This window comes from Carlito syrichta, unplaced genomic scaffold, assembly GCF_000164805.1.
Source record: "Carlito syrichta isolate Samal-C Ts95f unplaced genomic scaffold, Tarsius_syrichta-2.0.1 Scaffold279535, whole genome shotgun sequence".
In the NCBI taxonomy this organism is placed as follows: Eukaryota; Metazoa; Chordata; class Mammalia; order Primates; family Tarsiidae; genus Carlito; species Carlito syrichta.
This window is the reverse complement of record NW_007223631.1, coordinates 198810-214787: the sequence shown is the minus strand read 5'-3', so window position 1 is coordinate 214787 and position 15978 is coordinate 198810. Positions and strand designations below refer to the sequence as shown.

At 36.9% G+C, this 15978-nt stretch overlaps 2 protein-coding genes across 2 annotated transcripts in view; one reads left to right on the top strand and one right to left on the bottom strand.

Annotated features, from left to right (window-relative positions):
- Positions 1-1838: 1838 nt before the first annotated feature.
- On the bottom strand, positions 1839-15152 carry DUS4L (dihydrouridine synthase 4 like). The gene is made up of 7 exons (XM_008052501.2): positions 15077-15152; positions 12569-12705; positions 7872-7993; positions 5486-5603; positions 4297-4419; positions 3258-3484; positions 1839-2533 (listed from the first exon to the last, which is right to left on the bottom strand). The coding sequence occupies exons 2-7, from the start codon at positions 12682-12684 to the stop codon at positions 2286-2288; spliced, it is 954 nt and encodes a 317-aa protein (XP_008050692.1). The 5' UTR covers positions 12685-12705; positions 15077-15152; the 3' UTR covers positions 1839-2285.
- Positions 14907-15978, top strand: part of COG5 (component of oligomeric golgi complex 5) — a gene marked incomplete at its 3' end in the record, with an annotated part of 170559 nt that continues 169487 nt past the window's right edge. The window contains exons 1-2 of the mRNA XM_021709729.1: positions 14907-14927; positions 15501-15969. Coding sequence (XP_021565404.1) covers positions 14907-14927; positions 15501-15969 — 490 coding nt within the window. The remainder of the gene's footprint in view (positions 14928-15500; positions 15970-15978) is intronic.

The following is a 15978-nucleotide window of genomic DNA, read 5'->3' as shown; positions in this document are numbered from 1 at the left end:
CCACCCCCACCCCTGCCCCCGGGTTCCCGTCGCGGCTGAGGTCACAGGCGGCGCGACTACGTTTATCGTCAACAATTGTTTGCTAGTTGGCGGTGGAGTCCGGGGATGACTCAGACTTTTGACCCGATGCTTGTTCTGGGGGACAGGCTTCACATTTCTAATAAAGTGTGGTTCCGCAGGGGAGGGGAGAATGGGAGGTAGGGGGGTGGGGGAGTCCTGACTGTCCCTGATGGAGCTTAGTAGGGTCCGGGCCCAGGAAAGAATGCTCGGCAGCGAAGGTCAAGTTCAGTGCACGTGCTTAGGACGCACTCCTTCCTGCTACAACTCTTAATAGTGGGAACTGTTTTGTGTCCAGGGCTAAACTGTATTTAATAAGGGGCCAGGACTAGGTGGTCGTGCAACATTTTGTTCTAGAGAAAGTGAGAGCATCTGCAGAGTCACAACCTGTTCCGTAGGTATTCCCATTCTTGTACATGGCTGGGAAGAGGCAATAAACCTAGGGTGGTTTGGGGACTGGTCGGAAAGGTAGGTATGGGTATATTTCTTCAATTACCATTTTCCTGGTTTTCCAATTGTGTGCATACAAATTATTAAAGTTTTCTTCCCCAATATTGACAACATATAAGGAAAGTAAATAAAAGTACTATCCTCCTGGAGACAATTACTTGGGGAACATTAAACAAATATTGAAAATAGATATAGAATATAAAAAGCACTTAAGGGGGTGTTTTTTTGTAATTTATCATACATCTGCTTGGTCACATTAACAGAAATAGCTCCTTGCCCTTCTAAATGTTGTGTATCTTACTCTAGTGATGCTGCTGTGTTCACACTAGTATAATTCACTTGAGTTCATTTTAAAACACCAAACTAAGTTCTTACCATACTTCTCTATTTGTTTATATTCTTATCAAATGAAAAATCTAGTTATCCTTAAAAGTGCATTAATTGAAAAGTGAAAACAAAATGTACTTAAGAAAAATATGGCAGCACAGTGCTTAAATATCCCTAAATTCTTGAATTAAGCAGTTTTAGAATACTGTCTCCTTAAAAGTTTTCATGTTGGCAACAGAATATTTTAATCACAAACTTTAATTTCAGTCTACTTAATTCTTGCAGTGCACATTCATCAATAATGATAACAATCCCAATCCATGGGATTTTAAAGTTACAGTCAATTGCTAGGAGACATAAAAATAACATCACTAAAAACAGAGTATGAAAATTCAGGTTTTATGGATTACTATTCTCTAGAAAATATTTCAAATATATAATCATCTTCAAGCTAGCTACCAAATTTTGTATACTTAAGATGTGGGAGGTTGTAATTAATTTTATCCTTTTAGGTAACAGGTATATTTATCAAGCTCTCAATCGTCTAAGGATCTAAAAGGCTTGAAATGTACCAAATTTAATGTCATTTTTTTTTTTCTCTGAGTGGGAGTTTCACTCTGTTGCCCAGGTTGGAGTGCAGTGGCACCATCATGGCTCACTACAGCCTTGACCTCCTGGGCTCAGGCAATCCTTCTGCCTCAGCCTCCCTAGTAGCTGGGACTACAGGTGTGGACCACTATGCCCAGCTGATTTTTTTATTTTGTTGTGGACATGAGGTCTCACTGTGTTGCCTAGGCTGATCTCGAACTCCTGGGCTCAAGCAATCCTCCCACCTTAGCCTCCCTAAGTGTTGAGATTATGGAGTAAGCCCCTGCACCTGGCTAAATCTTACCTTTAAATTATAGAAAACATAGATAATTAAATTCAGTTACATCTAAAAGAAATAACTTGAGGTGTGTAATTCAACTAGAAAGTACCAATCTGATTTTCCAGTTTGCATTTTTAATGTAAATCCTGAGTACAATTCTATTCACAATTTCTTCTTTTTCATTTTATATAGATGTTGGCATTTGTTCTACCACTTCTCTGCACCTACATACTTCTTAACTTATAGATACTAAATGAGTCATACTTTCTTAGTATTAAAATAAACTTTATTTTAAAATGTTAAAAACATGATCTCCTTTAGGAAAAAAAATCCCTGTCCCCAATCTATATAAAAAGATTCAGAGTCTTCTTTAAAATTGTACATTTCTGGTTCACCTCAGATCTACTAAACCAGAATTTCTAAGGGTGGAGCCTAGGCCTGATTTTTAACCATGCTCCCAGGAACTGTTTTTATACTAATATTTGACAGCCATTGATTTAAAGTAAAAACCAAAACATGACCTTCTGTGGTTTCATTATAGGTATACAATAAAGTATATATTAAAATAATTTGAGAAGTTCTGTCAAATGCCATAATGATCTGTAAGGTAATCTAGAACTGCTGATGTGCTTGACAGAGCATTAAATATTTTTTTTTCCTGCCTTGAAGTTATCTTTTCCATCATGTACATTAAATGTTGATGGAAACATATGTAAGGAGTTCCAAGTTCAAGAGCAATGTCAATCCAGTCCCAGACGCATTTCAGAGGGGTTTCCTCATAGCCAGCAAACATAGCCGGGTTTGCTAGGAGTCCTCTTGCAGCCATCACACCTAAAAATTAAAGCACACCACATCTGTCTATACATTAAGAATCCATAGTTATTAGTTCAAACTCAATGAAACAAATTGAGAATATTTAAAAAATAAAGTTTTATTACAAGGTTTCACAGTTCCCTTAATACATTAGACTGTTTAATTCAATTACAATTTATTTTGGTACCTTTTGTAAACCAAGAGAGTTTAAATGTGCTTACAGAATTCTTTATTTTTCTTAATATTTCTACATTAAACAGTTAGTCTTTAGTTTTTCTTTAGGGGAAATCCAGACTATCATACACTGGGTTGCTTAAAGTTTATCTGAATTCTCCCATCTAGCAGTCACTATCATAGTGTTTAGCATGCCATTAATTTAAGGGGATAATTAAATTATATAGCAGTTCCAGGGTTCCTATGGCTCCTAAGATCACTCTTGACTAACTCGCATTTCTATTCTAGGTGCTTTATTTTTCTAATGGGCTATCTTCAAGATTCTTAACTGGTCACTAGATATGAGGGGAATCAGAAAAGTAACTGAATTAATTTAAAATAACTTAGTATTTCTAAGTAGAAAGGTTAACATCATTTACATAAATTGCTTGACTTACATCAGTACAATGGAAAAATATGGCTCAGTGTTAATGTGAAAACTAATAAAAATCAAAATGACATTATTTCCCCACTCTCACTTGATTTTTCTTAGTTAAAAGTTAAAAAAATCCAAGTACTTATTTCTTACCATCTGTCCCAGTAATCTGCCACACATTTTCTGCTTCTTTTAAGTTTCTGATGTCTCCATTAGCAATTACAGGTATAGACATATTTTCCTTGATTATTTTAATGGCGTCGTAGTGTACTGGCTGATGTCTTTCTTCAACAGTTCTTCCATGGACTGTAATCCAGGAAACTCCTGTAGCTTCAGCCTTTCGACAAAGATCTACAGTTCTTGTAAGGTCATCATGGATCCTACAATTTCAAAATTATATCTATTTGTTCACAGCACACAAACTGTAATGCTAAAATTAATGAACTAAAATGATATTTCATCTACTAAATTATTTTGTTAGCTTTGCTATCTTTTATACTAATTTATATATTTTCATATTATAATATGAACATATTTATATATTTCCTATATTTTATACTTATTTATATATTTTCATATTATCACTTCTTACCACTATCAGTAAGGTTTTCTTCAGGGATCAGTTCCTACCCAATAACTCAAATTTAGCTATTTCACTTATGTAACAATAGGATGGCAAATACTTTTTATCTTGCCTAGTGCTCCTACCTTTTGGCTTTGATAAATAAAAGAGCAATCAAAGTAGCATCACAGAGGAATTGAAAGATGCTAATTTATAATATTTGATATGAATGCCCCAAGCCCCAAGTGGGAGAACATAAAAGCTGATTTCTGGTTTTTTCTTTTCATTGTCAAGTTTTAGTGCAAATATTTTTCCTATTTTCTACTCAATACCAGGAATGTTTCTTAGCATTAATTAAATAGTACATGGAAGAAGTTGAGGGTTTAGCAAAACTTTTAAATAAAGGAATGTTTTAATTTTTTTTAAAAATACAAAAAGGAAGCTATTCAGGATAATACATTAAAAATTATGGTATATACTCATTTACTCAATGTCTTGTTTCAACATTTCCATTTACCAGCTACCAATTTACTTAGGGTAGACACTCCCACATCACCAGACAAAAGGAATATTCTTTTATTTCCTAAGTACTGGGCTATTCTTGTTAATAGGTTGAAATATTGTTTTTACCTTATTTTAATAGAAACCGAAAACCCAGGGTTATCCACTTGATTTCTTACTTGTTTCACCATATCTTGAACAAGCTCTGGCTTGTTTATTAAGCAAGCCCCATAGCTTTCTGCCATTGCCCACCTTTATGAACAAAACATAAGAACAAATTAATTATAAATAGCTGAAAAAGAAGATAAAATCCTATAAGCAATGAAAAACAAGTGTATCTATTTCTCTAGTGATGTGGAATAGAAGCAGATTTTAAAATTCACAGATCCAACATTTCTAAGTAGATCAATATGAGATTAGGAAACCACGTTCCCAGATCAAAAAGTACTCAGAAGAAATGGTTTTTGTTGGCAAGTGAGAATATTAAATTAAAATTCATTGAACCAAAACAGATTTAAGTATCTGTAATTAATTGCAATTACTTAAGATTTTTTAAATTCCAAATTTGATGTTTATTGTGTATAACAAGAGGTTTTATGAGTCTCAATAGTAGAAAGATATTTTTGGCTTACAGCATTCCAACACCACTAAACAGCTTATTTAACTCTCCTAATGAGTATACAAATATGTCTAATCTGATTTGGATTATGCTGTACTTAAAACTTTGATTTTATTCATTGGACACATCTTGAATTATTGACAGATAACCAAGTACAGTGCCAATATAGTAGGAATATTACTGTCAAGTTAAATGTATCCTACCAACACCCAGTTACTTAAACCAGACCAAATAACTGTGGTATAGGAAATAAAAAAGTAATTATACTAAGGTATTTTTGTAAGGAAAATTAATTAGGAGAAAACGTGATGAACTTTCAAATCACTGAATCAGTTTACACAGCAAGTATATCTGACATGGTAGTAAAAAATAAATTTTAGGGATTGCTGTTAAACATTAGATTCTCATATAACTACTTATGGATGAAATTCAAGGTGGATCCACAAGAAAATTCTAGTGGTAAGGAAAGACAAAACACTTGTCTACACATCATTTCAGCCACCAGAAAAAGACCTTTGAAGTTACATTCCTAAGTTATATGTCTCTATAGTTTTTCCTTCCTTCTTGTTTTGAGTCCTGATGCTTTAACTCTATTTTCCTTATTTTTTAATTTCTGGAAAACTAGCAAGATATTTTACAATGTTCACACAGTCTTTCCCTAACCTTTTTGAAAATTCTTCCCACTTCTTTGAGCTTTACCTCTGAGGGCAACCACAGTTAATGTCTATTCCACTGGCATAAGGACAGACTATACGAGCAGCATCAGATAAAATTCTTGCATCATTAGCAGCAAACTGAACAACCAATGGGCAATCACCTGATAAAATGAATAGCTCAACATTAAAATTCACAGGAAAAAAAAAACCAACAACAACCATACCATACCCAATTCTAAAATTTGTACAGGATAAAATTACAGTAACTATTTTTAGCCTAAGAACCATCTGTTCAAATAATATAAATTACAACAATTTTTAAATTTTAAATTAAAAGCAATTTACAGTAGGGTTAAAATATTCAAACAGTACAAAATTTGATACAATGAGAAGTATTCTAACACCCTGACAAAGAGAACCCTTTCCCAAAGATGAGAGTAAGAATATTATATTCCAGTACAATTTTACGTATGTCTGTAAAATTTAAGCCAATGTGATTCTTCTATATACAGTGCCATGCTGACTACTCGTTTCTTTCCTGATGTATTTGGGAGATGTACTCAGACCTGTTTTTTTTCTTTTTAGTGGGATAGTCCACTGCATGAATAGACCATAGAGTGTACTTCTAGACTGTTTTATTTGTGACTCTTACAAGCAATACTGCAGTGAGAATACTCTTGCATACAAGCTTTTGTGAATATATTCACAGGATAAATTCTTGGGAGTAGAACTGTTGAATGGGCCTGCAATATGTAACATTGTGATAGATACTACAAAACTATCTACTAAGAGTTTACCAATATAGATAATACCAATATGGATGAAAGTTCTTGTTTCCTAACAACTTATTCTACAGTGTAGACTCAACATTTGTATATTTTTGTGAAGTCTCTTCATATTCTTTGCACATTTTTCTATATGCAATATTTCTCTCACTTATACTTGTTCCTTTTATTTGTAATTTTTAAAAATAAAACAAAGAAATTAGCTTGCTATCTATCATGTTATAAACATTTTTCCCAGTTTGTCTTTGAGTATGTGTGTTCTTACATATAAAAGTTTAAATTTTAATATAGCCAAATGTATTAGGGTTTTCCGAGGTTTTAATTAAAATATTTTTCTCATCTTTGGGTTAGTGTTATAAACTCTGGATAGACTTATTTTTAACATTTCAAAAGTCTTTTTGAGGACTATCTGAATGAAAATCACTAGGTCTTGATCAAAATACTGTTTTCAGGGAATTACCCTTTTGCATTTATTCAAGATTTCTATGGCAATCCACTGATTTACTGGATTAAAATGGTATAGGAGATTTTTTTTTCCTTATGGAGATGAAGGGTGCTTTCCCTTTTGTAATTCAAGAGAGTTACAGAATTTTAATTTGACAACCATTTCTGGTCTAAGATATTTTCAACACAGAGCTGGATGCTGAGGATACACATTAAACTATTTCTATAGCTCCAACTTTCAAGGGTCCAGGATCTAGTGGGAGAACTAAGCATATAAAGAGGAAATTATAATAAGGTAGGGTTAAGTGCAACATAAAAGCTTGTGCTTAAGAGAGAGGACATGAGTGGAAGATGACCAAAAAAGGTTCCTTGGCCACAAACTTTGAGAACTGGATTAAAAAGTATAAACTAGTTTGCCAGAAAGAGAGCAATCTCGGAGACAAGCATAACTGGGAATTCTAGGATATTCTAGGAAGGAAAGTGGGAACAGGGCATGTTCAGGGACTTAAAATAATTTAGTATTTTTGACTAATAAAGTCAGTGGGCTGTGGGGATAAACTGATGGAAGATAAGAAAATGTATTCAGAGGCTGGATCACAAAAGACTTTGTATATTATTCTCAGGTGCTGGAATTTAGTCTTTACGTCAGTGGTTTTCAACTTTTAACAAGCTCAGAATTACTTGGAGGGTTTTCAAAACACAGACTGCTGGATGACAACCCAGAGTTTCTGATTCAGTAGGTCCGGGATAGAGTCTGATGATTTCCCTTTCTATCAAGTGTCCAGATGACACTGATGCTGCTGGTCTGGGAATCACATTATGAGAACATTATTTTAGGAAATGAGAGGGCCAAGACGATTTCAAGCATGGAAGAGAAAAGATCAAATTTGCATTTTAGATAGATAACTTTGGGCTGTCTGGAGGATAGTTTGGAATGGGAAAAATTACCGGCAGTGAAACAGGAATGTACTCTAATAGCCTTGGTGAGAGGATGGAGCCTTAAAAAAGGCTGGCTTCACACTTTGTATATTAATGACAGTTTATAAGGCATTCAGTAATAACACGAAAAACATTAGAAACTAAACACTTTTAATATAAAAATCTCCAAATTGTGTTGTCTCTGATTAGACAAGATAGTTGAGTTCATAAAAAAATTTTAAAGAAGTTTTACAAAGTCAGCAAATTATGGGTTTCACATACCTTGGTTTGTCGTAAATTCACTGTCTCTGGCTTTTACAGATCTGACAAAATCAGCAGCAACTATCATTGGTGTATAACACAGATCACAACCATATTTTCTTACTAGAGTTCTAAAAGCCAACCTGTGAACACATAAAACCTTAACTATGCATTTAGAATATTTTACTTAATTGTTAAATATTTATTAGAAAAAGCTTTGCCTACGGGAAGATGGAGTAGATTTACTTTTCCCAATTCTTCCTGCTAAGTATAACTGAAAACTCTATATATCTATTACATATAAAACAAACATAAGAAAAATTTGAAAGGTAAAGAAGAGAGGGCAGATAGACTAATGACCTTGGGACCTGTGGAATGACAGGGTGGTGAGTTTCCTGGGTTTTCTTTTTGCCTCAAATATCCCAGACTTGGCGTTAAAGGCCACCTGGAAACAAACACCAGTGGTTACACACTAAAATAGACCCCACAAAAGTTCGTTCTAACCAAAGGACCAGGAAAAAGCCAGTCTAGAAAAACAGAAAACTTTTAGACCATAACGATTCTACTCCAGTTAAATACTACAGAAAAAGTTACAGCCTCATCTCCACTAGCAAAGGTCAAGTGGGAATCCTAGACTTCCTACCCTCCCAAGATTGTACCAGGTGTTCCATTGTTCTGCTGCGGTGGCATCTAAGATGGTCAGGTATGGATCAAACTTTCATCTCTGCTAGCCAGTGAGGGCCCCCTGCCTAGTGGTATCAGTGGAGGCCACATGGGGAGCCTGGACTTCCATGTCTACCCAGCTGAGGTGCCCTTCTCCCTCCCTGCTGTGTGTGTGATATTGGAGGAGGCCTAGTGGAGACCAGGACTTTCATTGTTGCCTAGCAGTTATGAGGAGACTCTCACCAAGGCGAGCTGGAACTCTCACCCTTCCCCAGTTCTAATGAGGAGCTTCCTGCCCCTCAGATATCAAAGAAGGAAAAGTGGAGAACCTGGACTTCTACTTTTACCCGACCCTAATGAGGTGGTACCACTCCCCTCCACGGCATCAGAAAAAAAGTTAAAACATAAGGGTCAATATTCAACATTAATCAATATAATCCACCATATTAACAGGCTAGAGAATGAAAAATCACATGATCATATAGATGCAGAAAAAGCTTTTGACAAAATATACTCATTCATAATAATAAAAAAAAACTCTCAGAAAAACAGGAATAGAGGGGAATCTTCCTCAACTTGATAAAGAACATCCACAAAAAATCCCACAGAACACTTTCACCCTAGAGAGGAACAGGGCAAGGATGTCTGCTGTCATCACTCTTATTCAGCACAGTGCAGGAACTTCTAGTCAGTGCAATAAAATCAAAAGGAAGAAAAAAACTGTCCTTTGCTAATGACATGGTTGTCTACAGAGAAAATCCCAAAGAATTTACAAAAAACTCCTAGAATCAATACATGACTTCACCAAGTTTACATGATTATAAGGTCAACATATAAAAATCAATTATATTTCTATATACTAGCAATGAACAACAGGACACTAAAATTTAAAAATACTATTTACAAATGCTCAAAAAAAATTGAGTGTCTTACAAAACATGTATAGAACTTGTATGCTGAAAACTACACAACACTGATGACAGAAATCAAAAAATATCCCTATCAGTGGAAAGACATACTGTGTTCATGAATTGGAAGATCCAACATAGTAAGAAAGCAAATTCTCCCTAGATTGATATACAAGTTTCAAACAATTCTTATGGAAACCCCAGCAAGACTTTTTGTAGACATAGACAATATTATTCTAAAATTTATTAGGAAAGCGACAGAACTAAAATAGCTGAAACAATTTTGAAAAACAAAAATAAGGTAGGAGGAATCAATCTACCTGACTTTAGCTACAGTATTCAAGACTGTATAGTATTGGTATAGGGAACGACATATAAATCATCAGAACAAAACAGAAAACCCTGATTTTTGACAAAGAATTCAATAGAGGAAAGATAGTCTTTTCATCAAATGGTGCTGCAGTAATTGCATATCCATATGGGGGAAAAAAAAGAAGAAACCTCAAGCTGGGTCTCACACTCATACAAAAATTATATTAAAATTAATCATAGAAAATATAAAACTGTAAAACCTTCAGAAAAAGAAACTTAGGAGAAAATCTTCAGGATCTGGAAATACACAAAAGATTTCTTACACTTGACACCAAAAGCATAATTTACAAAAGGAAAAATTGATAAATTGGACTTCGTCAAAATGAAACTTTTTGTTGTGCAAGAGATCCCATTAAGAGGATAAAAATGAAAGCTACATATTGGGAGAAAATATGAGCAAATTGCATATATGTGAAAAAAGTAGTATCTAGAAAATATAAATAACTCTCCATACCAATAGTAAACAAGAGAACAAACAACCTGATGCAAAAATGGACAAAATATTTGAATAAATATTTCTACAAAAATATACAAATGGCCAATAAGCATATGAAAAGATGCTCAGCACCGTTAATCGTTAAGGAAATGCAAATCAACACCACAATGAGATACTACTTCATTCCTATTAGGATGGATATAATAAAACTCCCAGAAAATAACAGAGAATCACCATACGATTCAGCAATTCTACTTCTGGGTATACAGCCAAAAATAAATGAAAGCAGGGTCTCAAAGAGATACCTGCCCACTCATGTTCATAACATTATTTATAATAGCCAAAAAGTAGAAGCAACTGAAGCAGTATATGCATAAAATGGAATATTATTCAGCCTCAAAAAGGACAATCTGACATGTTACGAAATGAATGAACCTTGAGGACATTATGCCATGTAAAATATTAATGAATTAAAGTTACTCTCAGACAACTATTATACAATACCACATACATGAGGTACTTAGAGTAGACAAATTCATAGAGAAAAGAGAATGATGGTTGCTAGGGGGACAGTGGAATGGGACACTACTGTTTAATGTGTGTAGAGTTTCAGTTTTCTAAGGTGAAAAGAGTTTTAGTGATTAGATGTACAACAATATGAATGTACCTAACGCTAATGAACTATACACTTAAAAATGACGGCTGGGCTCCGTGGCTCAGCCTGTAATCCCAGCACTTTGGGAGGCCGAGGTGAGTGGTTGCCTGAGTCCATGAGTTGGAGACCAGACCGGGCAACTTGGCGAGACCTCATCTCTACAACAAATAAAAAATTAGCTGGGCGTGGTAGCCAGCACTTGCAGTGCGTGCCTGTAGTTTCGGCTACTTGGAAGGCTGAAGCAGAAGGTTCGCTGGAACCCAGCAGGTTGACACTAGGGTGGTTGTGAGCATGCCACTGCATTCCAGCCTTGGCGACAGAGTGAGACTCTAACTCAAAAAAAAAAAAAGACTAAGGTAAATTTGATTTTATGTGTATTCTACAACAATTAAAAACTTTAAGAAATCCAATTCAATAGTATAAAAAAACCCAATCTAATTAGAACATGGGCAAAAGACATGAAGAAATGTTTCTTAAAAAATATACAGATAGTAAATAAGCACATAAAGAGATGTTCCATATCACTAGCCATAAAGAAAATGCAAGCCAGGCTAGGTGGCTCAGCCTGTAATCCCGCGCCTTTGGGAGGCTGAGGTGAGTGGATTGCCTGAGTTCGCGGATTCGAGACTGCCTGGGCAGGCGAGACCTCATCTCTACAATAAATAAAAAAAAAATTAGCTGGGCGTGGCAGCGCGCACCTGTAGTTCCAGCTACTTGGAAGGCTGAGGCAGAAGGATCGCCTGAACCCAACAGGTAGAGGCTGTGGTGGCTGGGAGCGGCCACTGCACTCCAGTCTGGGCAACAGAGTGAGACTCCAACTCAAAAAACAAACAATAACAAAAAAAGAAAATGCAAATTAAAACCACAATGAAGAATTACTTATATACTTATATACTTATCAGAACTTCTAGAATAAAAAACAGTAACATCATCAAATATTGGTGAGAATAAGGAGAAACAGGATTTTTCACATGCTGTTGGTATAAAAAGGTACTGCTATTCTGGAAAGTTTGGCAGTTTAAACATACAACTACTATAAGACCCAGCAATTGCATTTCTTTCTTTCTTTTTTTTTTTTTTGTTTGAGTTGGAGTCTCACTCTGTTGCCCAGGTTGGAGTGCAGTGGCATGCTCACGGCCACGCTGGCGATCCATTCACCTTAGCCTTTCAAGTAGACAGAACTACAGGTGTGTGCTACCATGCCTGGCTAATTTTTGATTTATTTTAGAGACGAGGTATCACCAAATTGCCTGGGCTGGTCTTGAACCTACGGGCTTAGGCAATTCACTTGCTTCGGCCTCCCAAAGTGCTGGGATTACGGGCTGAGCCACCGAGCACTGTCAGCAATTGCACTTCTAAGCATCTGTCCCAAGACTTATGTTCAAACAAAAACCTGTACATGAATGTGTCTATCTATTTAACATCCACTGTATCTATTTATCATCCACTGTGGGAGTTATACCACAATTTACAGATATAAATAGTGAAGCTTGGAGAGGTTGTTTACTTGGGGTCAAACATATATATCAGGCAAGTGGTAGCACCAGGACTCAATCCTAGATCATGATTCCAAAGCTGGCAGTTTAAAGATCTTATGTGGTGGGTGGTCTTATAGAACTTACAAAAATTCAGAGCACTAAAGAAAAATTTCATCTTAGTTCATTAACCATTTAACAATACTTACTTTGAATACCGAACCATTGGGGCACAGACTTTCACCAGCTGCCCAGAATGAAACATTTCTATCGGATCCTTTTTTCTTTCTTGGCATATTGTGGTTTGTATGCAATCACTCTTCATGAATACAGATTTGTTTCAAATCTAAAAAAGACAATCAGTTTGCATAGAGAAAATTTACTTTCACTAGATGAATTCCCATTACTCTAACAATTTTAATTGCCAACATCATATTTTTTATCAGGCTTGTGGGCTCAGAAGTATTTTTAGCTTCTTTTCACAGTATCAAACAGGATATTATAGAATTCTGCCTTTAAAAGTAAATGTGGAAAACTACATAAGATAGTTGTAGAAAAATAAGGTGTGGAAAACAACAAAGTTTTTTCCTAATATACCTTGTGAGAATTTTTCACATTATTGAAATATTTTTCTCATGTTACTTTGTTTGGGATTGATAAACCAAGAAACGTGATTTGAATTATTTCATAAATACTACTCCATATAACTAAAACTTTGAAATATCTTACTTTATTCAGGAAAGTTAAATAGCATTAATAGAACAACTCCAAGTAGTCAGCATTTCAAAAGACATCCTGGTATTTTTATTCTAATTTTCAAATCCTACTCTTTGTATCCGTGAATCAAATCATCATTATTTTATAAAGTTTAAATGTGGTATTACCCTATGAAAATTTCCATTATAATCACACAATTGCATAGTAGATCACTTTTATATCCTAAGAGGTACAAGTGATGAAATTATGTAGCTCAGAAATGTTTTATATTTGTTATACTTAAAATTTCATACCATTTCATAGTGTTGGCTACTTTTCATATTCCAGTTTTTGGCCTTAGTAACTCAGAAACAGATATGGGTCAATTTTAGAAAAGTCTAACTGTTCAACATTGAGAGTCTCTAACCTTCAGGCAATAGATTGAAGATAAACACATGACCAAGGTTCTTTTTTTTTGAGTTGGAGTCTCACTCTGTTGCCCAGACTGGAGTGCAGTGGCCACTCCTAGCCACTGCAGCCTCGACCTGCTGGGCTCCGGTGATCCTTCCACCTCAGCCTTCCGAGTAGCTGGAATTACAGGCGCGCACTACCACACTCAGCTGATTTTTTGATTTATTGTAGAGATGAGGTCTCGCTACCCAGGCAGGTCTCAAACCCGCGGGCTCAGGCAATCCACTCACCTCAGCCTCCCAAAGGCACGGGATTACAAGCTGAGCCACCGAGCCCGGCTGACCAAGGTTCTTAAGGATGCCATATCTGTAAGAAATTCTTGAAAGTAACAAAATTTAATTAACAGAAAAAGGGAAGTACAGAGGAATCTGAGTCAGATGAACTCTGGAGCTGGGAGGAATACACCTCAGGAGTGATATTCAAAAATTAAGACAAGAGAGACTATTGGAAAGGAGGGAGGGGATAAGCATCTTACATATCACTGAAAAGTAAGGTAAAGGCAAAGAAGTGTCCAATGGCAATGAGGTCATTAGTGACTTCAGCAAGAATGATTTCATTACTATTCAAACCTGTGGTCGTAGTAAATGACACAAAGCCTTCCCTCAATGCATACTTGCTTAAAGAATAAATCGGCAGCTTTCACCCTTGGTTGTACATTACAATGGCCTGGGTTTTTTTTAAGGAATCAGGATGCTCAAGTCATACTCCAGATCAATTAAATATGAATCTCTGGATTTTGGAAGCAGACATCATTTTTTATTTTTAAGCTATCTGGGTGATTTCAATGTGCAGCCAAGTTTGGAATTACCGGAATAAGTAAATCCACACACTCTCACACTCCATAGTACCTGGTGCAATTTGTTTAAGTGGGTTCCTACCTTATCTATTAGCATTTTAAGGATATGGAATCTTATGTTGTGAACTAATGTCAGTATGTATGGGGGAGGGGATCGGTCAAAACTTTTCACTGTAGAAATGAATATTATGCACTTTTCTAAAATCTTCCAATGAGGGGGGCAGGAAGGAATAACAAGTCAATTACAGACAAATGCACAGATAATGATTGAATCAATCCTATTTGCATCATGATTGCGGTCCAATAAATTATATTAGAGAAAATCCTCTGAGACAAGGAAAAAGCACAGTGTAATGCAGCATGACACCTGCTCATCTGAGCTGTTAGGAGTATTAAATACGTATAAGATGTATAAAGTACTTTAAAACAGCATTTCATACAGGGTAACAGCACCTTCTTGAAATACTGTTAGTGGAATGTAGAAAAATATGTAGCTCAGTAATTGTAAAAAGTTAGTTACTGGGTACATACCTACTTTACAAAATGGCAAAGTTCTATTATAGCTTCTTTCTTTTTGCGAAGAAATGCTTAAGATTTTTGCATACGTGTGGTGGATCCTATTAATTTATCAGCATTTGTCTTACAAAAAATCTAGGTCAATCATGCAGATGTATTAGCTGAGAAGATATGAGAACCATGATATCAATGTGCAAAGGTTGGATTTGCTGGAATAAATCCATATACTTCACAGCACCTGATGATTTTACAGTGTCGATACGGTTAGTTGAGAAATGGACAATCTATCAGTTTGCAACTAAGAAAAAGTCTGGTGTCCCTCATAGCACGTGGCTTAAACTTAGAGGAAGATAGAACAAGCAAAAAAGCTCAAGGTTTCTTGGCAGGGAGGGCAGGGAAAGCGAGTACTACATGTTTTTCACGGATCAGTCTTCCTTCTTCATTGACGCTCCCTAATTATCCTCATTGTTCATCCCCGGCAACTTTTCCCACGGGCTTTTACCCCAGGATTACCAGTCAAAGTACGGGACAGATACTATTATGTAGCAACTAACTCCTGCCAGCTGTGCGTGTTGGGTGCAAACGAAGCTCCCAGAAACCTCCGCTTGCCTCGCTTGCCTTGCGCCGCGAGAACCTGCTCTCAGGTTTGACCTGCTTTAAAGATCTGTGCTTGCGGCCACGATCCGGTGCCCACCTCCTCCTGGGTCCTCACCTCCTCCTTGGTCGCCACCGCCTTCTCGGTCTTGGCAACGGGGGGCGCGGCTCGGAGCTGCGGCGCGAGACAGCAGAGAGCGCCGGCCCTGCGGCCTCGGCCTCTTCGGTGCGCTAGGTCCCGCGCGCCCGGGCCCCGGGCTGTCCGCCGGCTCTGGTACCCACGCGGCTCTCAGCAGGCGCGGTTCAGACGCGGCCTCCAAGTCGGTTATCCGGGTAGGCCTGGAGCCACCGGCAGGCAGGCGGGCGGGCGGCGCTGGGATTCTGCGTCATCACCTGGGCGGGGCGGCCTTGCCGCTGACGTCATCAACCCGGCACCTGCCAACATGGAAGAAGGCGGCGGCGGCGGCGTCGCTGGGGCTGGCCTCGGGGCGCTGGGCTCTGGAGCTGCTGCAGCGACAGTTCGGGAGCTGCTGCAGGGCGGGAAGG